We start from the raw sequence: 23189 nt of genomic DNA, 5'->3' as shown, positions 1-23189 counted from the left end.
TTTAATCTGGTTACTAATCCTACCCAGTAACTAGAATATGCATATACTTATTATATATGGATAGAAAACACCCTAAAGTTTCTAAAACTGTTTGAATGGTGTCTGTGAGTATAACAGAACTCATTTGGCAGGCAAAACCCTGAGACATTTTCTGACAGGAAGTGGATACCTGATGTGTTGAATTACCGTTAAGCCTATGCCATTGAAACACACAGGGGTTGATTAATGTTTTGCCACTTCCTATTGCTTCCACTAGATGTCACCAGCCTTTACAAAGTGTTTTGAGTCTTTTACTGTGAGATCTGACCGAACAAGAGCCATGGAACGGTGATGGCCGATTAGACTCTGGCGCGCGAGTTCATGTTGGGTACCCTCGTTCCAATACGTTATAAAAGAGAATGCATTCGTCCACCTTGAATATTATTCATGTTCTGGTTAAAAAAGGCACTAATGATTTATGCTATACAACGTTTGACATGTTTGAACGAACGTAAATATATTTTTTCATGACGAGAAGTCCGGCTGGCTTAGATCATGTGCTAACAACACGGAGCTTTTTGGATAAACTACATTCGTTATGGACCTGGGATTCCTGGAAGTGACATCTGATGAAGAGAATCAAAGGTAATGGATTATTTACATAGTATTTTCGATTTTAGATCTCTCCAACATGGCCGTTTGTCTGTATAGCAAAGCATATTTTTCTGGGCGCAGTGCTCAGATTATTGCAAAGTGTGATTTCCCAGTAAGGTTATTTTTAAATCTGGCAAGTTGATTGCGTTCAAGAGATGTAAATCTATAATTCTTTAAATGACAATATAATATTTTACCAATGTTTTCTAATTTTAATTATTTAATTTCTGACGCTGACTTGACTGCCGGTTATTGGAGGGAAACGATTTCCTCAACATCAATGCCATAGTAAAACGCTGTTTTTGTATATAAATATGAACTTGATAGAACTAAAAATGCATGCATTGTCTAACATAATGTCCTAGGAGTGTCATCTGATGGAGATTGTAAAAGGTTAGTGCATCATTTTAGCTGGTTTTATGGTTTTGGTGACCCTGTCTTTGACTTGACAAAACATTACACACAACTCTTGTAAATGTACTGTCCTAACATACTCTAAATTTATGCTTTCGCCGTAAAACCTTTTTGAAATCGTAAAACGTGGTTAGATTAAGGAGATGTTTATCTTTCAAATGGTGTAACATAGTTGTATTTTTGAAAAATTTGAATTTTGACATTTATTTGGATTCAAATTTGCCGCTCTTGAAATGCACCTGCTGTTGATGGAGTGCACCACGGGTGGCACGCTAGCGTCCCACCTAGCCCCAAGAGGTTAACCTGTTGGGTCTAGGGGGCAGCATTTGCACGTCTGGATAAAAAAATGTACCCGATTTAATCTGGTTACTAATCCTACCCAGTAACTAGAATATGCATATACTTATTATATATGGATAGAAAACACTCTAAAGTTTCCAAAACTGTTTGAATGGTGTCTGTGAGTATAACAGAACTCATTTGGCAGGCAAAACCCTGAGACATTTTCTGACAGGAAGTGGATACCTGATGTGTTGTATTGACTTTAAACCTCTCCCATTGAAAAACACAGGGGTTTAGGAATATTTTGGCACTTCCTATTGCTTCCACTAGATGTCACCAGCCTTTACAAAGTGTTTTGAGTCTTCTGGAGGGAGATCTGACCGAACAAGAGCCATGGAACGGTGATGTCCCATTAGACACCTGGCGCGCTACTTCATGTTGGGTACCCTCGTTCCAATACGTTATAAAAGGCTATGCATTCGTCCACCTTGAATATTATTCATGTTCTGGTTAAAAAAGGCCCTAATGATTTATGCTATACAACGTTTGACATGTTTGAACGAACGGAAATATATTTTTTCCCCTCGTTCATGACGAGAAGTCCGGCTGGCTTACATCATGTGCTAACGAGACGGAGATTTTTGGACATAAATGATGAGCTTTTTTGAACAAAACTACATTCGTTATGGACCTGTGATACCTGGAAGTGACATCTGATGAAGAGAATCAAAGGTAATGGATTATTTACATAGTATTTTCGATTTTAGATCTCCCCAACATGACGTCTAGTCTGTATCGCAACGCGTATTTTTCTGGGCACAGTGCTCAGATTATTGCAAAGTGTGATTTCCCAGTAAGGTTATTTTTAAATCTGGCAAGTTGATTGCGTTCAAAAGATGTAAATCTATAATTCTTTAAATGACAATATAATATTTTACCAATGTTTTCTAATTTTAATTATTTAATTTCTGACGCTGACTTGACTGCCGGTTATTGGAGGGAAACGATTTCCTCAACATCAATGCCATAGTAAAACGCTGTTTTTGTATATAAATATGAACTTGATAGAACTAAAAATGCATGCATTGTCTAACATAATGTCCTAGGAGTGTCATCTGATGGAGATTGTAAAAGGTTAGTGTATCATTTTAGCTGGTTTTATGGTTTTGGTGACCCTGTCTTTGACTTGACAAAACATTACACACAACTCTTGTAAATGTACTGTCCTAACATACTCTAAATTTATGCTTTCGCCGTAAAACCTTTTTGAAATCGTAAAACGTGGTTAGATTAAGGAGATGTTTATCTTTCAAATGGTGTAACATAGTTGTATTTTTGAAAAATTTGAATTTTGACATTTATTTGGATTCAAATTTGCCGCTCTTGAAATGCACCTGCTGTTGATGGAGTGCACCACAGGTGGCACGCTAGCGTCCCACCTAGCCCCAAGAGGTTAAATCTAGAATTGGCTTCCTATTTCACAACAAAGCATCCTTCACTCATGCTGCCAAACATATCCTCGTACAACTGACCAACCTACCGATCCTCGACTTCGGCGATGTCATTTACAAAATAGCCTCCAGTGCCCTACTCAATAAACTGGATGCAGTCTATCACAGTGCCATCCGTTTTGTCACCAAAGCCCCATATACTACCCACCACTTCGACATGTACGCTCTCATTGGGTGGCCTTCGCTTCATACTCGTCGCAAACCCACTGGCTCAAGGTCATCTACAAGACCCTGCTAGGTAAAGTCCCCCCTTATCTCTGCTCACTGGTCACCATAACAGCATCCACCTATAGCACGCGCTCCAGCAGGTATATCTCTCTGGTCACCCCCAAAGCCAATTCCTCCTTCGGCAGTCTCTCCTTCCAATTCTCTGCTGCCAATGACTGGAACGAACTACAAGAATCTCTGAAACTGGAAACACTTATCTGCCTCACTAGCTTTAACCTCTCTAGGCTAGGCGGGACGAATTCGTCCCACCTACGTAACAGCCACGGCTATCCTGTGGCGCGATTTTCAAAACCTTAAAAATCCTATTACTTCAATTTCTCAAACATATGACTATTTTACAGCCATTTAAAGATAAGACTCTCGTTAATCTAACCACACTGTCTGATTTCAAAAAGGCTTTACAACGAAAGCAAAACATTAGATTATGTCAGCAGAGTACCAAGCCAGAAATAATCAGACACCCATTTTTCAAGCCAGCATATAATGTCACCAAAACCCAGAAGACAGCTAAATGCAGCACTCACCTTTGATGATCTTCATCAGATGACAACCCTAGGACATTATGTTATACAATACATGCATGTTTTGTTCAATCAAGTTCATATTTATATCAAAAACCAGCTTTTTACATTAGCATGTGACGTTCAGAACTAGCATTCCCCCGCAAACTTCCGGGGAATTCGCTAACATTTTAGCACTCGATATGTCCGATTTTAAAATAGCTTTTTGGTGAAAGCACATTTTGCAATATTCTAAGTACATAGCCCAGGCATCACGGGCTCGCTATTTAGACACCCGGCAAGTTTAGCACTCACCATAATCATATTTACTATTATAAAAATGTCATTACCTTTTGTTGTCTTCGTCAGAATACACACCCAGGACAGCTACTTCAATAACAAATGTTGGTTTGGTCCAAAATAATCCATCGTTATATCCGAATAGCGGCGTTTTGTTCGTGCGTTCCAGACACTATCCGAAATAGTAAAGAAGTGTCACGCGCATGGCGCAATTCGTGACAATAAAATTCTAAGTATTCCATTACCGTACTTCGAAGCATGTCAATCGCTGTTTAAAATCAATTTTTACGACATTTTTCTCGTAGAAAAGCGATAATATTCCGACAGGGAATCTCCTTTTCGGCAAACAGAGGAAAAAATCCCAAAGGCGGGGGCGGTCGGGGTCACGCGCATAAGCTAGTGTCACTTGATGGGCCACTTGAGAAAGGCGATAATGTGTTTCAGCCTGGGGCTGGAATGACGACATTCTGTTTTTTCCCGGGCTCTGAGCGCCTATGGACGACGTGGGAAGTGTCACGTTAGAGCAGAGATCCTTAGTAAATGATAGAGATGGAAAAGAAGTTCAACAAATGGTCAGACAGGCCACTTCCTGTAAAGGAATCTCTCAGGTTTTGACCTGCCATTTGAGTTCTGTTATACTCACAGACACCATTCAAACAGTTTTAGAAAATTTAGGGTGTTTTCTATCCATATGTAATAAGTATATGCATATTCTAGTTACTGAGTAGGAGTGGTAACCAGATTAAATCGGGTATGTTTTTTATCCAGCCGTGTCAATGCTGCCCCCTAGCCCTAACAGGTTAAGCACCAGCTGTCAGAGCAGCTCACAGATCACTGCACCTGTACATAGCCCATCTATAATTTAGCCCATACAACTACCTCTTCCCCTACAGTATTTATTTATTTATTTATTTTGCTCCTTTGCACCCCATTATTTCTATTTCGCACTTTCTTCCACTGCAAATCTACCATTCCAGTGTTTTGCTTTCTGTATTGTATTTACTTTGCCACCATGGCCTTTTTTGCCTTTACCTCCCTTATCTCACCTCATTTGCTCACATTGTTTATAGACCTATTTTTCTACTGTATTATTGACTGTATGTTTGTTTTACTCCATGTGTAACTCTGTGTTGTTGTATGTGTCGAACTGCTTTGCTTTATCTTGGCCAGGTCGCAATTGTAAATTAGAACTTGTTCTCAACTTTTCTACCTGGTTAAATAAAGGTGAAATAAAAAAATAAAAATAAAATATATATATCCCAGTACTGTACTGCTGACCGTCACGTTGTACAGCGCCATATTTTCCGTTCCATCCTAACAGAAACCCAGAGGGTTTTACATTTTTCATGGAATAGAAACACCATAATATTAATAAAATGAATTAAGTAAGTACCAGTCAAAGGTTTGGACACTGACTTATTCCAGGATTTTTCTATATTTTTACTATTTTCTGCATTGTAGAATAACAGTGAAGACAACTGTAGAATGTGTAGCCCGTCATGCAAATGTTTCCTATAAGCAGGACAATAGACTTTTTATAACCCGGCTACTGTTGTGAAAATCCCTCAACTTGCAATGTATTCGATGCTTAACTTGTTGGGGATAGGGGGCAGTATTGACACGGCTGGATAAAAAATGTACCCGATTTAATCTGGTTACTACTCCTGCCCAGTAACTAGAATATGCATATAATTATTGGCTTTGGATAGAAAACACCCTAAAGTTTCTAAAACTGTTTGAATGGTGTCTGTGAGTATAACAGAACTCCTATGGCAGGCCAAAACCTGAGAAGATTTCAAGCAGGAAGTGGCCTGTCTGAGAAGTAGTGTTTCATCTTGGCTATTTTTATTGAAGACTCAGGATCTGTGCAATAACGTGACACTTCCTACGTCGTCCATAGGGTCTCAGAGCCCTGGAAAACGTTGAACGATATCGAGGCAGGCTCTGGCTGAAACACTTTATCGCTTTTGGCAAGTGGCCACTCAGAGTACTATGGGCTTAGGCGCGTGCCCGCTTCGATCGAATGCTTTGTTTTCCTTTGTCTGTTTATCTAAACGCAGATTCCCGGTTGGAATATTATCGCTTTTTTATGCGAAAAATGGCATAAAAATTGATTTTAAACAGCGGTTAACATGCTTTGAAGTACGGTAATGGAATATTTAGAATTCTTTTGTCACGAACTGCGCCATGCTCGTCACCCTTATTTAGCCTTTAGGATAGTGTCTAGAACGCACTAACAAAACGCCGCTGTTTGGATATAACGATGGATTATTTTGGACCAAACCAACATTTGTTATTGAAGTAGAAGTCCTGGGAGTGCATTCTGACGAAGACAACAAAGGTAAGAACATTTTTCTTATAGTAAATCTGACTTTGATGAGTGCTAAACCTGCTGGGTGTCTAAATAGCTAGCCCTGTGATGCCGGGCTATCTACTGAGAATATTGCAAAATGTGCTTTCACCGAAAAGCTATTTTAAAATCGGACATATCGAGTGCATAGAGGAGTTCTGTATCTATAATTCTTAAAATAATTGTTATGCTTTTTTGTGAACGTTTATCGTGAGTAATTTAGTAAATTCACTGGCAGTGTTCGGTGGGAATGCTAGTCACATGCTAGTCACATGCTAATGTAAAAAGCTGGTTTTTGATATAAATATGAACTTGATTGAACAAAACATGCCTGTATTGTATAACATAATGTCCTAGGGTTGTCATCTGATGAAGATCATCAAAGGTTAGTGCTACATTTAGCTGTGGTTTGGGTTTATGTGACATTATATGCTAGCTTGAAAAATGGGTGTCTGATTATTTCTGGCTCGGTACTCTGCTGACATAATCTAATGTTTTGCTTTCGTTGTAAAGCCTTTTTGAAATCGGACAGCCTCTTCACGTGCACGCATGCGCCCGTCTCATTGTTCTCAGATCGACCACTTACCAAATGCGCTACTGTTTTTCAGCCATGGGCTGCAAAGTCATCATCCAACGTTCTGGCGCCCTCTGAGAGCCTATGGCAGCCGTTGGAAGTGTCACGTTACAGCAGAGATCCTCAGTTTTCAATAAAGAGAGTGTAGAAGGCCAAGAAATGGTCAGAGAGGGCACTTCCTGTACAGAATCTTCTCAGGTTTTTGCCTGCCATATGAGTTCTGTTATACTCACAGACACCATTCAAACAGTTTTAGAAACTTTAGGATGTTTTCTATCCAAATCTACTAATTATATTCATATTCTAGTTTCTGGGCAGTAGTAATAACCAGATTAAATCGGGTACGTTTTTTATCCGGATGTGAAAATACTGCCCCCTACCCTAGAGAGGTTAAGTACTCTAAAGTGTTACATTTCTAACTCAAAACAGCAGTACAGTATTTCTTGATCAACATCTTCATGCATTCGTTAATGAATTGGTGTTAGGCTACCATAGGTTGTGTAAACAGTTGTTATGGATTTTATGCTGTGCGTCACATGTGTCCGTGCCAGTTCTGTGTGGCAGCCCGAAGTGCGGCCAGGCCTGTATGATTAATTCATAATGTCATAAAAAAGCATTGCTGCTCCTTCACTAAAAGTAGAATGGTGCGAGTACAGAAGATAGAGTGTCTGGCGCATTAAGTGATGCTATGTTTTCTGTTATTTCTTGATTTTTGAGTTTGATACAACATATTGGAAAATGTTTGGTCTCTCTGAAGGCAGGCCTGGTCCAATAGCTACCGTTCGCCGTTGAACTTACTTAGTGAAAACAAAAAGAGAGAGACAGAGAGAAAAAGAAAGAGTGATAAGGAGAAAGATACTATTTTCACATTCTTCTCACATTGTCCTTTCCATCACAGGTCCACAAACTATGGTGGACGCATAACAAGCCAGCCTACTGAGCTCAGTTGTGTGAAAAGCATGGGCACAACTTTCACTGGGGACGGCGGGGGACATGTCCGCCCCACATTATGAAATGTATTTTTGTGCCCCCCACTTTTATCATTGGAATGTGAAACAAAATGTGGCAACGGTGTGCTTTAGGAACATGCGGACACCTCAGAGTGGTCAGGTAGGCTTTTTGGAGTGAATATCTGACTGGATAAAAAAATTTATATACAGTTGAAGTTGGAAGTTTACATACAGTTAGGTTGGAGTCATTAAAACGAGTTTTAATGACTCCAACCTAAGTGTATGTAAACTTCAGACAACTGTATATATATATATATATATATATATATATATATATATATATATACACACACACACACACAGTACCAGTTAAAGGTTTGGACACATCTACTCATTCAAGGGTTTTTCTTAATTATTTACTATTTTCTACATTGTAAAATAAAAGTGAACTGTAACGCCCTGGCCATAGAGAGGGGTTTTTTGTTCTTTATTTTGGTTAGGCCAGGGTGTTACATTGGGTGGGCGTTCTATGTTCCTTTCTCTATGTTTTTGTATTTCTTTGTTTTGGGCCGTGTGTGGCTCCCAATCAGGCACAGCTGAAGCTCGTTGTTGCTGATTGGGAGTCACACATAAGGAGCATGTTTTTCCTTTGGGTTTTGTGGGTAATTGTTTCTGTTGAGTGTTTTGCACCTGACAGGACTATTTGGCTGTCAGTTTTCTTATTTTTGTGTAGTGTTCTCTTTTGTTCTAATTAAAATCATGATGAACACTAACTCCGCTGCACCATGGTCTACTCTCTCTCCCGACAGTTACAGAATTACCCACCAAAAACGGACCAAGCAGCGGAGGAAGGAGAGGCACCAGGAGAAGGACTCATGGACTTTGGAGAAAATGGAGAGGAACGTTCAGGATTCCTGGAAATGGGAGGAATTACTGGACGAAGGTGGACCATGGGCTCAAGCTGGGGAGTATCGTTGCCCGCAGTGGGAGATCGAGGCGGCGATAGCTGAGAGGTGCTGGTACGAAGAGAGGGAGCACAACGGACACGGGAGGCAGCCCCCCCCCAACAATTTGGGGAGACAGCCCCCCCCCAAAAGATTTGGGGGGGGCACACGGGGAGATTGGCGGAGTCAGGCGGTAGACCTGAGCCAACTCCCCGTGCTTACCAGAAGCAGCGTGGTACTGGTAAGGCACCGTGTTATGCTGTGGAGCGCACGGTGTCTCCAGTGCGCGTGCATACCCTGGTGCGCTACATTCCAGCCCCCTGCAAGTGCCATACGAGAGTGGGCATCGAGCCAGGGCGGATGGTGCCAGCTCAGCGCGTCTGGTCTCCAGTGCGCCTCCTCGGTCCAGGTTATCCTGCGCCGGCACTGCGCACTGTGTCTCCGGAGCAGGGGGGGCCCAGTTCGCCCAATGTCTGCTCTCCGCCCGTGCCGGGCCAAAGTGGGCATTCAGCCTGGAGTGTGGGTAAAGAGCGTCAAGTCTAGAACTCCAGTGCTCCCCCACAGCCCGGTTTATCCTGTGCCTCCTCCTCGGACCAGGCCTCCAGTGGATCTCTCCAGCCTGGTCCGTCCTGTGCCACCTCCCAGGACTAGGCCTCCAGTGGATCTCCCCATCCTGGTCAGTCCTGTGCCTGCTCCACGGACCAGGTCTCCAGTGGGTCTCCCCATCCTGGTCCGTCTTGTGCCACCTCCCAAGACTAGGCCTCTAGTGGGTCTCCCCATCCTGGTCCGTCCTGTGCCACATCCCAGGACTAGGCCTCCAGTGGGTCTCGCCAGTCCGGAGCCGCCAGAGCCACCCGCCAATCCGGAGCCGCCAGAGACGCCCGCCAGTCAGGAGCCGCCAGAGCCGCCCGCCAGTACAGAGCCGCCAGAGCCGCCCGCCAGTACAGAGCCGCCAGAGCCGCCCGCCAGTCCGGAGCCGCCAGAGCCGCCCGCCAGTCAGGAGCCGCCAGAGCCGCCCGCCAGTCAGGAGCCGCCAGAGCCGCCCGCCTGTCCGGAGCCGCCAGAGCCGCCGCCTGTCCGGAGCCGCCAGAGCCGCCCGCCAGTCCGGAGCCGCCAGAGCCGCCCGCCAGTCAGGAGCCGCCAGAGCCGCCCGCCAGTCAGGAGCCGCCAGAGCCGCCCGCCTGTCCGGAGCCGCCAGAGCCGCCGCCTGTCCGGAGCCGCCAGAGCCGCCCGCCTGTCCGGAACCGCCAGAGCCGCCCGCCTGTCCGGAGCTGCCAGAGCCGCCCGCCTGTCCAGAGCAGTCAGAGCCGCCCGCCAGCCCGGTGAGTCCTGTGCCTACGCCTAGGGCCAGGCCTCTTTCATGTCTCCCCAGCCTGGTGAGACCTGGGCCAGAGCCGCCAGAGCCGCCCGCCAGCCCGGATCCGCCGGAGCCGCCAGAGCCGCCCGCCAGCCTGGTGAGTCCTGTACCTGCGCCCAGGGCCAGGCCTCCATATCTCCCCAGCCTGGTGAATCCTGGGTCAGTGCCGCCGGAGCCGCCAGGGACGCCCGCCAGCCGGGCGCAGCCAGGGACGCCCGCCAGCCGGCCGCAAAAAAGGTCGCCCGCCAGCCGGGCGGAGCCATCGCCGCCCACCAGCCGGGCGCAGCCATCGCCGCCAGCCGGGCGCAGCCATTGCCGCCCGCCAGCCGGACACAGTCAGAGCCTCCCGCCAGCCCGGTGAGTCCTGTGCCTAGGGCCAGGCCTCTTTCATGTCTCCCCAGCCTGGTGAATCCTGGGCCAGAGCCACCAGAGCCGCCAGAGCCGCCCGCCAGCCCGGAACCTGTCCCATTGCTCGTGTTTCTTGGCCCAAGCAAGTCTCTTCTTCTTATGTGTGTCCTTTAGTAGTGGTTTCTTTGCAGCATTTCGACCATGAAGGTCTGATTCTCCTCTGAACAGTTGATGTTGAGATGTCTCTGTCACTTGAATTCTGTGAAACATTTATTTGCGCTGCAATTTATGAGGCTGGTAACTCTAATAAACTTATCCTCTGAAGCAGAGGTAACTCTGGGGGTTCATTTCTTTTGGCAGTCCTCGAGAGAGCCAGTTACATCATTGCGCTTCATGGTTTTTACGACTGCACTTGAAGAAACTTTAAAAGTTCTTGAAATTTTCCAGATTGACTGACCTCCAGCGAAAAATCCTATCGACATTAGCATAACAAAATGTAATATATATATTTTTTTGTTATATCGTTTTATAGATACACCTCTCCTGAATCGAACCACGTTGTCCGATTTCAAAAAGGCTTTACAGCAAAAGCAAAACATTAGATTATGTTAGAGGAGTATATCGTAAAAGTAGCCACATAGCCATTTTCCGACCAACCACATGCATCACAAATAACCAAAAAACAGCTAAATGCAGCACTAACCTTTGACAATCTTCATCAGATGACACTCCTAGGACATCATGTTACACAATACATGCATTCTTTTGTTCGATAAAGTTCATATTTATATATAAAAACAGCATTTTACATCGGCGCGTGACGTTGACTAACTATTTTCCCTCAAATGCATCCGGTGAAACAACGCTACAATTTACTAAATTACTATTCGAAAACATTTTTAAAATGTAATATTGTCATTCTAAGATTTATAGATTAGCATCTCTTGAAAGCACCTGCAATGCCAGATTTAAAAATAACTTGGGTAACTGGGTAATCACACTTTGCGATAAAAGGGGATGCGATACTCAGAAAAATAGGCTACCGTTACAGGTCAGCGCCATCTTGGAACAATCGCATATCAAATTTTCTCTTGTATACTATTGTCAATAATCCCTTACCTTTGATTATCTTCATCAGAAAGCACTTCCAGGAATCCCAGGTCCACAACAAATGTATTTTCGTTGGAAAAAGTTAATCCTTTATGTCCCAATAGCTTGTTCTTGTTAGCGCGTTCTGAAGGCTGCTCCAAAAGCTCCGTCGGCCGCGGGACTCCTCTTTCAATAAAATGTATTTTTTTTTTATTTAGGTTCGTTCAAACATGTCAAACGTTGTATAACATAAATCTTTAGGGCCTTTTTCAACCAGAGCTCCAATAAGATTCAAGGGGGACGATTGCATTGTCTTTCTAAATGTTTTGAAATGGGAGGGTAGCCAGGGGCACCGGCGTCATAATGGTGATGGCCCTCCTCATGTGACCACGTTCCACAGACTCTCATTGTGTCAGTTTTCACAGTAGAAGACTCAAACCACTTTGTAAAGACTGGGGACATCTAGTGGAAGCAAAAGGAAGTGCTCAATGAACCATTGCTCAAGGTGTGATTTATAGGCAAAGTGATGAAGTTGAGTCCGCAATTCAGAATTCCACATCCTGTTACAATCGGTCTCGGGGTTTTGACTGCCATATGAGTTCTGTTATACTCACAGACACCATTCAAACTGTTTTAGAAACTTTAGGGTGTTTTCTATCCACAAGTATTAATTATATGCATATCCTAGCTTCTGAGTTTGAGTAGGAGGCCGTTTAAAATGGGCACGAATTGTTTTCAAAAATCGCTGTAGCGCCCCTAATCCTAGGCGACCATCAAGAGGTTAAAGTAATAATGGACTGACGTTTATCTTTGCTTATTTGAGCTGTTCTTGCCATAGTATGAACTGATTGCCTCAAACTTAGGAAAGAAATTCCACAAATGTGACCTGTTTCAGGAAACGAGGCGTACGTCGCAGGTCACTATTTCACAGGAGAGCCATTTGAATGTAAACTTAAACTTAACACTTTTTTGGTTACTACATGATTCCATATGTGTTATGTCACAGGTTTTATATCTTCACTATTATTCAACAATGTAGGAAATAGTAAATATTAACCTCCCTGGGCAAGGCGGGACGATTGCGTCCCACCTAGTCAACAGCCAGTGGAATCGCGTGGCGCGAAATACTAATACCTCATAAATGCTATAACTTCAATTTCTCAAACATATGACTATTTTACATCATTTTAAAGACAAGACTCTCGTTAATCTAACCACATTGTCCGATTTCAAAAAGGCTTTACAGCGAAAGCAAAACATTAGATTATGTCAGGAGAGTACCCTGCCAAAAATAATCAGACAGCCATTTTCAAAGCAAGCATATATGTCACAAAAACCAAAACCACAGCTAAATGCAGCACTAACCTTTGATGATCTTCATCAGATGACACTCCTAGGACATTATGTTATACAATACATGCATGTTTTGTTCAATCAAGTTCATATTTATATCAAAAACCAGCTTTTTACATTAGCATGTGATGTTCAGAACTAGCATACCCACCGCAAACTTCCGGTGAATGTACTAAATTACACAAGATTAAAGTTCATAAAATACATAACAATTATTTTAAGAATTATAGATACAGAACTCCTTTATGCAATCGCAGTGTCAGATTTTAAAATAGCTTTTCGGCAAAAGCACATTTTGCAAAATTCTGAGTAGATAGCCCGGCCATCACGGCTAGCTAATTTGACACCCACCAAGTTTGGCCCTCACCAAACTCAGATTTACTATAAGAAAAATTGGATTACCTTTGCTGTTCTTCATCAGAATGCACTCCCAGGACTTCTACTTCAACACCCAATGTTGTTTTGGTTCCAAATAATCCATAGTTATATTCAAATAGCTCCGTTTTGTTCGTGCGTTCAGGTCAGTATCCGAAGGGTGACACGCGAGCGCATTTCGTGACAAAAAAATTCAAAATATTCCATTACCGTACTTCGAAGTATGTCAAACGCTGTTTAAAATACATTTTTATGCAATTTTTCTCGTAAAATAGTGATAATATTCCAACCGGGCAACGTTGTATTCATTCAAAGAGAGAAAGAAAAACATGGAGAATTCACATGAATGCGCATCTCCAGTGTCACTGTTGTCAGCCTCACCACTCACAAAATCTCCTGCTTTTTTTCGTCCAGAGACTGGAGAGACGTCATTCCACTTTCTGGCACCTTCTGAAAGCCAATGGAAGCCTTAGAAAATGTCACGTTACAGCAGAGATGTTGTATTTTCGATAGAGATGCCACAGAAGGAGAACAAATTGTCAGACAGGGCTCTGCCTGTATGGAATCTTCTCAGGTTTTGGCCTGCCATATGAGTTCTTTTATACTCACAGACACCATTCAAACAGTTTTAGAAACTTTAGAGTGTTTTCTATCCAAATCTACTAATTATATGGATATTCTCATTTCTGGGCAAGAGTAGTAACCAGTTTAAATCGGGTACGTTTTTTTATCTGGCCGTGCAAATACTGCCCCCTAGCCCCAACAGGTTAATAAAAAACCTGGAATGAGAACGTATGTCCAAATGTTTGACTGGTACTGTATGTATATCTATGTCCCCTCCACTTCTAAAACCAAAGTTGTGCCCCTGGTGAAAAGGGTAATATAGACTGTCAGAGAAAGGCTATTCAAGAGACAAAGTGACTTACCCGCCCCTCCTCCTCTCTGTATGAGTAGCGTGGCCTCGGCTCCGACAGAACACTCTTTGAGCAGCTCCACCACACGTCCATGTCCCGCCCCCACAACACCCTGCTGGTTCACCTCCAGGATTAGGTCTCCTTCACTCAGACCCACTCCACCCTGCACACCCGGCTCCAACACCTGTACAACACAGAACATTGTCAGGTATGAGGATGGAAAAGTAGGAGTGATGACAGAGACAGGCAATCTGATTAAAGGACAGACGGGCGGACAGAGATACCAATAGAATAAACAAGGCTACATTTACAACATACTGAGAGTAATGAGATTAACACCCCACAAATTTAACACCACACGAGAGTAGCACGAGAGTAACACCCCACCTGTTTGACACACTGCCCAGTGGAGCTGTCGGCGATGGTGAATCCGAACCCCTCCGCCCCCTTCACAATGGTTACCGTCAGCAGCTCTGCCCCCTGGATCACGCCCCCAGCAATCCCTGTCGCCTCCGACGATGCCATGGAGATGTTGTTGTCGTGCGGTGTCATGGCCTGTGCAGACCGGGCGGTGGTGGGAGGTAGCGAGGACCCATCAAGGTGGGGTGCCCCGGAATGTGTTAGAGCCTGGGGAGGGAGCTGGGAGCTCAGGGAGAGGTACTCCAGGTAAGGGTCGTAGCTACTGCGCCCATTCACCACCAGGGGTCGGTGTTCCAGGCCCATGGGGGTCAGGGAGGCGCTGGTGGATGCCCCAATAGAGTTCTCGGGGTCAAATGGTAGGGGGTATCCCCGGCAGAGGACCAGGGTGACGCTCTGGCCGATGGGCACGGACTGGAAGAGTTTGACCACGTCGGCGTGCGTTGTGCCCAGGCAACAGATGTCATTGATGTAGACTATGACATCACCTGAAGGGGGAGGAAGCAGAGATCTTGTTCAGTATGCATCAAACGGAAGAAGAGGGTCTGAATCAGGGAGGACATGTTAAATAAGAATTTCAGTCTGTAATATTTTTTTGCAAAATATTTTAAACATTTTCTATTGCATTCCTTAAAAACAAGGCCGGGGAGATTGGATGGGATTGGACAGAGAGGATATCATACAAACCCAGGGGTAAAATTTGTGCGTGTGCGTGTGTATGTGTGTGTGTGTGCAGCAGGGTCAGAGTGTACAGGCACCCATCAATCACACTACAAAGGCACTGCTATGCCAACCTGGGCATGGTTGACAAACACAAACACACAAGCCCCTCCTTTCATTTCCATAATGTAAAAGAGATCCATGTTGATCTTATGGCTCCTCTCCAGTCAGAATCAAGTCAGAATCAGGGTGACATCACAACCATACATTGAGTGTTCTCAGAACAATCTCAATTCAGGGAATGGACTTTACATGGAGTCAAAAGCATTCCATTGGGATGCTGGCCCATGTTGAAGCCAATGCTTCCCACAGTTGTCAAGTTGGCTGGATGTCCTTTGGGTTGTGGACCATTGTTGATACCTATGGGAAACTGTGGAGCATGAATTTAACTAGGCAAGTCATTTAAGAACAAAGTATTATTTACGATGACGGCCTACCCTGGCCAAACCCAGACAACGCTGGGCCAATTGTGTGCCACCCTATGGGACTACCAATCATGGCTTGTTGTGATACAGCCTGGAATCGAACCAGGGTCTGTAGTGATGCCTGCTATCACTGAGATGCAGTGCCTTGGACCGCTGTGCCACTCGGGAGCCCCCCACCAAAAAATGCAGAAAAACCCATCAGCATTGCAGCACTTGACACAACCCGGTGCGTCTGGCACCTACCATACTCCGTTCAAAAGCACTTGTCTATTCCCCCTCTGAATGGCACACATACACAATCCATGTCTCAATCATCTCAAGGCTTACATTTTTTTCTTTATTAACCTGTCTCGTCCCCTTCAGCTACACTGATGGAGTGGATTTAACAAGTGACATCAATAATGGAATATTGCTTTCCCCTGTATTCACCTTATCTGTCTATGTCATGGAAAGAGACGGTGTTTCTAATGTTTTGTACACTTAGTGTATATGACTAATGCATAATAGGGATGCATAAGCAGGGATGAATATTTTCCTGAAAATCTATTAAGTTTCAATATCGGGAATAATTCATACTTATCCTGAGAGTCCCGGAAACACTTCAAAAACTGGAAGTGCTCATTTAAAGCGTATAAAACCTAAGTATGGTCACTATGCCAGGGTTCCCCCAAAATAAAATTATTGCTGCGCCACTATGTCAAGATTTCACAGCAAGTGAAACTGATATTTGGTAATGACAGAGTAGTTTTGATTGCCAGTACCATTGTTGAGAATTGCTAAACAGGCCATTTATTGTTTCAGCGCATTTCAGCAGTAGGCTATCTCAACACAGAACGCACTCAGGATGCACAGAGCACACCCCGAGTAAGCTATAGCATTGTTGAATCATACAAACTTTGTAACAGCAGTCAAACAAAAGTAAAATGAGCAAAGTTGCTAAACTTGCTATATAACCTCCAATGAATGACAAAATATCTCCTATTTGGCATAATCAAGTTGATAACTATACAGATGGCTGATCAGTTCATGAATAACGGGGAGATGAAGAGAGGAAATTGTTTAAATATCAAAGTATCTTAACGTGCACCAACTTTGTTTAAAAAAAGATTTATAGCAGTATTTTGACATGCATAGTTGAGATGTGCTTTGATAATGCAACCTATGGATTACAGAATAAAGTTAGGAATTTTCGTGCGAGACAGAATTTTTTGTTTCATTGGGTTGATAGGAATATAGCCTAGGCTCTATCACTAGATAAAAAATATACTTGATTCAGGCTACATTATTGCATGCAAAATGCCTCTGATCAGTGATAGATGAGCAAACTAATAAATTAGCTACCCCTTCCACTTGTCGAGCCAGCGATCAATTAACCAAATATGTGACCCACCATCTCTTTTCAGTCTTAAGTTCCAAACGTTTGAAATTGTGTTTTTTACATTGGATAAAAGTACAGACTCAGAGCTTCAAAATTGTACATCATACACTGTAGTTGGAGGGAACATGGGGAAGTAAAGCTGCTTTAAAAGTTGATACATTCATAATCCCATTTAGGATAAAAGGGCATTCAAACATTTTGCTGTGATTTTCACAACTGATTTATTACACATTTCTGGAAAACATATATTTAGAAAAGGAATACTTTCACCAAATTGCCAAATGGATTCTCTGAACATTATCTCACCAATTTACTCCATTAGGCAAACCATTAACAGTTTTAAATTGCCTATTGTTATATAATAAAGATAAACATTCAGATTGAACAGCTACAGTAATGCTTTTTGCTTCTGCCCATTTAGCATTGTAGACCCACTTATATCTTAAAGAATTAAATGGGAAAACATGACAGTGGCCATGTGCTAAAGCATTGTAACGCCCTGGCCATAGAGAGGGGTTATTGTTCTTTATTTTTGGTAAAGTGCACGGTGTCCCCAGTACTCGTTGATAGCCCGGAGCGCTATAGGCCAGCCCCCCGCAAGTGCCATGCGAGTGCAGGCATCGAGCCAGGACGGATTGTGCCAGCTCAGCGCGTCTGGTCTCCAGTGCGCCTTTTCGGTCCAGGTTATCCTGCACCGGCTCTGCGCACTGTGTCTCCAGGGCGCTGGGAGGGTTCAGTTCACCCAATGCCTGCGCTCCGCCCGTGCCAGGCCAAAGTGGGCATTCAGCCTGGAGTGTGGGTAAATGGCCTAAGTACCAGAACTCCAGTGCATCCCCACAGCCCGGTTTATCCTGTGCCTCCTCCACGGACCAGGCCTCCAGTGGGTCTCCCCAGCCTGGTGAGTCCAGTGCCTGCACCCAGAGCCAGGCCTCCTTCATGTCTCCCCAGCCTGGTGAATCCTGGGCCAGAGCCGCCCGCCAGTCCGGAGCCGCCAGAGCCGCCCGCCTGTCCGGAGCAGCCAGAGCCGCCCGCCTGTCCGGAGCCGCCCGCCAGCCTGGTGAGTCCTGTGCCTGCGCCCAGGGCCAGGCCTCCTTCATGTCTCCCCAGCCTGGTGAATCCTGGGCCAGAGCCGCCCGCCAGTCCAGAGCCGCCAGAGCCGCCCGCCTGTCCGGAGCAGCCAGAGCCGCCCGCCTGTCCAGAGCAGCCAGAGCCGCCCGCCTGTCCGGAGCAGCCAGAGCCGCCCGCCTGTCCGGAGCAGCCAGAGCCGCCCGCCTGTCCAGAGCCGCCCGCCAGCCTGGTGAGTCCTGTGCCTGCGCCCAGGGCCAGGCCTCCTTCATGTCTCCCCAGCCTGGTGAATCCTGGGCCAGAGCCGCCCGCCAGTCCAGAGCCGCTAGAGCCGCCCGCCAGTCCGGAGCCGCCAGAGCCGCCCGCCTGTCCGGAGCAGCCAGAGCCGCCCGCCTGTCCGGAGCCGCCAGAGCCGCCCACCAGCCTGGTGAGTCCTGTGCCTGCGCCCAGGGCCAGGCCTCCTTCATGTCTCCCCAGCCTGGTGAATCCTGGGCCAGAGCCGCCAGGGCCGCCCGCCAGCCCGCCAGCCCGAAGCCGCCAGGGCCGCCCGCCAGCCCGGAGCCGCCAGGGCCGCACGCCAGCGCCGCCCACAGGCCGGAGCCGCCAGAGCCGCCCGCCAGCCCGGATCCGCCAGAGCCGCCCGCCAGCCCGGAGCCGCCGGAGCCACCAGGGTCGCCCGCCAGCCGGGTGCAGCCAGGGTCGCCCGCCAGCCGGGCGCAGCCAGGATCGCCCACCAGCCGGGCGCAGTCAGGGTCGCCCACCAGTCCTCCGGCACGGCCGATATGTAATAATATCCATATGTAATAAGTATATGCATATTCTAGTTACTGAGTAGGAGTGGTAACCAGATTAAATCGGGTATGTTTTTTATCCAGCCGTGTCAATGCTGCCCCCTAGCCCTAACAGGTTAACCTGTTTGGGATAGGGGGCAGTATTTTCACGGCCAGATTATTATTACAAGACTGAGGATCTTTGCTCTAACATGACACTTCCTACGGCTCCCATAGGCTCTCAGAGCCCGGGAAAAAGCTGAACGATATCGAGGCAGCCTCTGGCTGAAACACATTATCGCTTTTGGCAAGTGGCCGATCAGAGTACTATGGGCTTAGGCGCGTGCCCGAGTCGACCGAATGCTTTATTTTCTTTCGTCTGTTTACCTAAATGCAGATTCCCGGTCGGAATATTATCGCTTTTTTACGAGATAAATTGCATAAAAATGGATTTTAAACAGCGGTTGACATGCTTCGAAGTACGGTAATGGAATATTTAGACATTTTTTGTCACGAATTGCGCCATGCTCATAACCCTTATTTACCCTTTCGGATAGTGTCTTGAACGCACGAACAAAACGCCGCTATTTGGATATAACTATGGATTATTTGGGACGAAACCAACATTTGTTATTGAAGTAGAAGTCCTGGGAGTGCATTCTGACGAAGAACACCAAAGGTAATAACATTTTTCTTATAGTAAATCTGACTTTGGTGAGTGCTAAACTTCCTGGGTGTCTAAATAGCTAGCCCTGTGATGCCGGGCTATCTACTGAGAATATTGCAAAATGTGCTTTCACCGAAAAGCTATTTTAAAATCGGACATATCGAGTGCAGAGAGGAGTTCTGTATCTATAATTCTTAAAATAATTGTTATGCTTTTTGTGAACGTTTATCGTGAGTAATTTAGTAAATTCACCGGAAGTTTGCGGGGGGTATGCTAGTTCTGAACGTCACATGCTAATGTAAAAAGTGGTTTTTGATATAAATATGAACTTGATTGAACAAAACATGCATGTATTGTATAACATAATGTCCTAGGTGTGTCATCTGATGAAGATCATCAAAGGTTAGTGCTGCATTTAGCTGTCTTCTGGGTTTTTGTGACATTATATGCTAGCTTGAAAAATGGGTGTCTGATTATTTCTGGCTGGGTACTCTGCTGACATAATCTAATGTTTTGCTTTCGTTGTAAAGCCTTTTTGAAATCGCACAGTGTGGTTAGATTAACGCGAGTCTTGTCTTTAAAATGGTGTAAAATAGTCATATGTTTGAGAAATTGAAGTAATAGCATTTCTAAGGTATTTGAATAACGCGCCACAGGATTCCACTGGCTGTTACGTAGGTGGGACGATTTCGTCCCGCCGGCCCTAGAGAAGTTAAACAGTCCGTCTCTTTCTTAGGATATCGCCTATCTATGTCAGGAGTGGAGATGGAGGGTGACCGTATTACAGCCGTGCGTAATTGGCCGACTCCCACCATGGTAAAGGAAGTGCAGCGATTTTTAGGGTTTGCCAATTACTACCAAAGATTTATCCGGGGTTTTGGTCAGATAGCTGCTCCCATTACCTCACTGCTGAAGGTTGGGTCCGGTGCACTTGCAGTGGTCGGCTAGGGCAGATAGGGCATTTAGGAAACTGAAGGCTCTGTTTACCTCGGTTCCTGTGTTGGCTCATCCGGATCCATCTCTGCAATTCATAGTGGAGGTGGATGCATCTGAGGCTGGGATAGGAGCTGTGCTCTCAACGTTCAGGTACGCCACCTAAGCTCCGCCCCTGTGCCTTCTTCTCTAAGAAGCTCAGCCCAGAGGAGCAAAACTATGATGTGGGGGACAGGGAGCTGTTGGCTATCGTCAAGGCTCTGAAGGTGTGGAGACACTGGCTTGAGGGGGCTAAATACCCCTTTCTCATCTGGACTGACCACCACAATCTGGAGTACATCCGGGAGGCGAGGAGACTGAATCCTTGTCAGGCAAGGTGGGCCATGTTTTTCACCCGTTTTGTGTTTACCCTCTCTTATAGACCAGGTTCCCAGAACTTCAAGGCAGACGCACTGTCCCGGCTGTATGACACAGAGGAGCGGTCCATGGATCCCACTCCCATCATCCCAGGCTCTTGTTTGGTGGCACCGGTAGTATGGGAGCTGGACGCGGACATTGAGCGGGCGTCACGTGCAGAGCCCGTTCCCCCTCAGTGTCCAGCTGGGCATCTGTACATTCCGTCCGCTGTCCGCGACCGATTGATCAACTGGGCTCACACGTCACCCTCCTCTGGTCATCCTGGGATTAGTCGGACAATGTGCTGTCTTAGTGGGAGGTACTGGTGGCCCACCTTAGCTAAGGACGTGAGGGTTTAAGTTTCCTCCTGCTCAGTGTGCGCCCAGTGCAAGGCTCCTAGACACCTACCCAGGGGTAAGTTACAACCCTTACCCGTTCCACAACGGCCGTGGTCGCACTTGTCGGTGGATTTCATAACCGATCTTCCACCATCACAAGGTAACACCACGATCCTGGTCGTTGTGGATCGCTTTTCTAAGTCCTGTCGTCTCCTCCCTTTGCTCGGTCTCCCTACGGCCCTACAGACGACGGAGGCTCTGTTTACACACGTCTTTCGGCACTACGGGGTGCCTGAGGATATAGTGTCTGATCGAGGGCCCCAGTTCACGTCAAGGGTTTGGGGGTCTCGGTTAGCCTTACCTCGGGTTTTCACCCCGAAAGTAATGGGCAGGTGGAGAGAGTTAATCAGGATGTGGGTAGGTTTCTGAGGTCTTATTGCCAGGATCGGCCAGCGGAGTGGGCGGCGTTTGTGCCCTGGGCAGAGATGGCTCAGAACTGGCTCCGCCACTCCTCCACTAACCTCACTCCATTTCAGTGTGTGTTGGGTTATCAGCCGGTTCTGGCCCCTTGGCATATGAGTCAGACCGAGGCTCCTGAGGTGGACCACTGGTTCCGGTGCGCGGAGGAGACCTGGGACGTAGCTCACGTCCGCCTTCAGCGCACCGTACGACGTCAAAAAGCTGGTGCAGACCGTCGCCGCAGTGAGGCCCCGGTATTTGCACCGGGGGACAGGGTCTGGCTCTCGACCCAAAACCTGCCCCTCCGTCTGCCCTGCCGGAAGCTGAGTCCGTGGTTTGTGGGGCCGTTTAAAGTCCTGAGGAGATTGAACGAGGTATGTTATAGGTTAAAGCTTCCCTCCAATTACCGCATTAACCCCTCGTTCCATGTGTCTCTCCTCAGGCCGGTGGTGGCTGGCCCGCTCCAGGAGGCCGAGGTGCGGGAGGTTCCTCCGCCCCCTCTGGACATTGAGGGGGCCCCGGCGTACTCCGTTCAATCCATCCTGGATTCGAGACATCGGACGAGGGGTCTTCAGTACCTCGTGGACTGGGAGGGGTACGGTCCGGAGGAGAGATGCTGGGTTCCGGTGGAAGACGTGTTAGATCCTTCCATGCTGAGCGAGTTCCATCATCTCCATCCGGATCTCCATGCGCCTCGTCCTCCGGGTCGTCCCCGAGGCCGGTGTCGATGCACTGCTGGAGCCCCGCGTCAGGGGGGGTACTGTCACAACTTCTACCGAAGTTGATGCCCCTTCTTGTTCGGGTGGTGTTCGGCGATCGACGTCACCGATCTTCTAGCCACCATTGATCAGTTTTTCATTTTCCATTGGTTTTGTCTGGTCTCTTTACACACCTGTTTCATATCCCAGTAATTATATGTTGTGTATTTAACCCTCTGCTTCCCCTCATTTCTCTGTCGGTGATTGTTTGTTTGTTATGTACGTGTTGTTTATGTATCGATGTGCGATGGGTTATTATTTACCCGGATTATTTTTCTACGTGGGTTTTGGAGTTAGTTTTGGAAATAAATACTCAATTTTTTTACCTGTTGGGGCTAGGGGGCAGTATTGAGAATTTAAAAAAAAATATGTGCCCATTTTTAACTGCCTCCTACACCAACTCAGAAGCTAGAATATGCATATTATTGTTCAGGTTTGGATAGAAAACACTCTGAATTTTCTAAAACTGTTTGAATGGTGTCTGTAAGTATAACAGAACTCATATGGCAGTCAAAACCCTGAGACAAATTCTGACAGGAAGTGGATACCTGATGTGTTGAATTACCTTTAAGCCTATGCCATTGAAACACACAGGGGCTTATTAATTGTTGAGCACTTCCTATGGCTCCCACTAGATATCACCAGTCTTTAGAAAGTGTTTTGAGTCTTATACTGTGAGAACTGAACGAACAAGAGCCTTGGAACGGTGGTGGCCAATTAGACTCTGACGCGCGAGTTCAT

General features: G+C 46.0%; 1 protein-coding gene across 1 annotated transcript in view; it reads right to left on the bottom strand.

The window, feature by feature from the left end:
* LOC106591140 (membrane-associated guanylate kinase, WW and PDZ domain-containing protein 2) overlaps nt 1–23189 on the bottom strand; it is a 430776-nt gene that overhangs the window by 183839 nt on the left and 223748 nt on the right. Inside the window, 2 exon segments of the mRNA XM_045688044.1 lie at nt 14135–14306; nt 14510–15027. Of these exon segments, the coding sequence (XP_045544000.1) occupies nt 14135–14306; nt 14510–15027 (690 nt within the window).

This window comes from Salmo salar, chromosome ssa10 (assembly GCF_905237065.1).
Source record: "Salmo salar chromosome ssa10, Ssal_v3.1, whole genome shotgun sequence".
NCBI classification, from domain to species: Eukaryota; Metazoa; Chordata; class Actinopteri; order Salmoniformes; family Salmonidae; genus Salmo; species Salmo salar.
The sequence above is the reverse complement of the archived record's forward strand: the minus strand, read 5'-3'. Positions and strand labels throughout refer to the sequence as shown.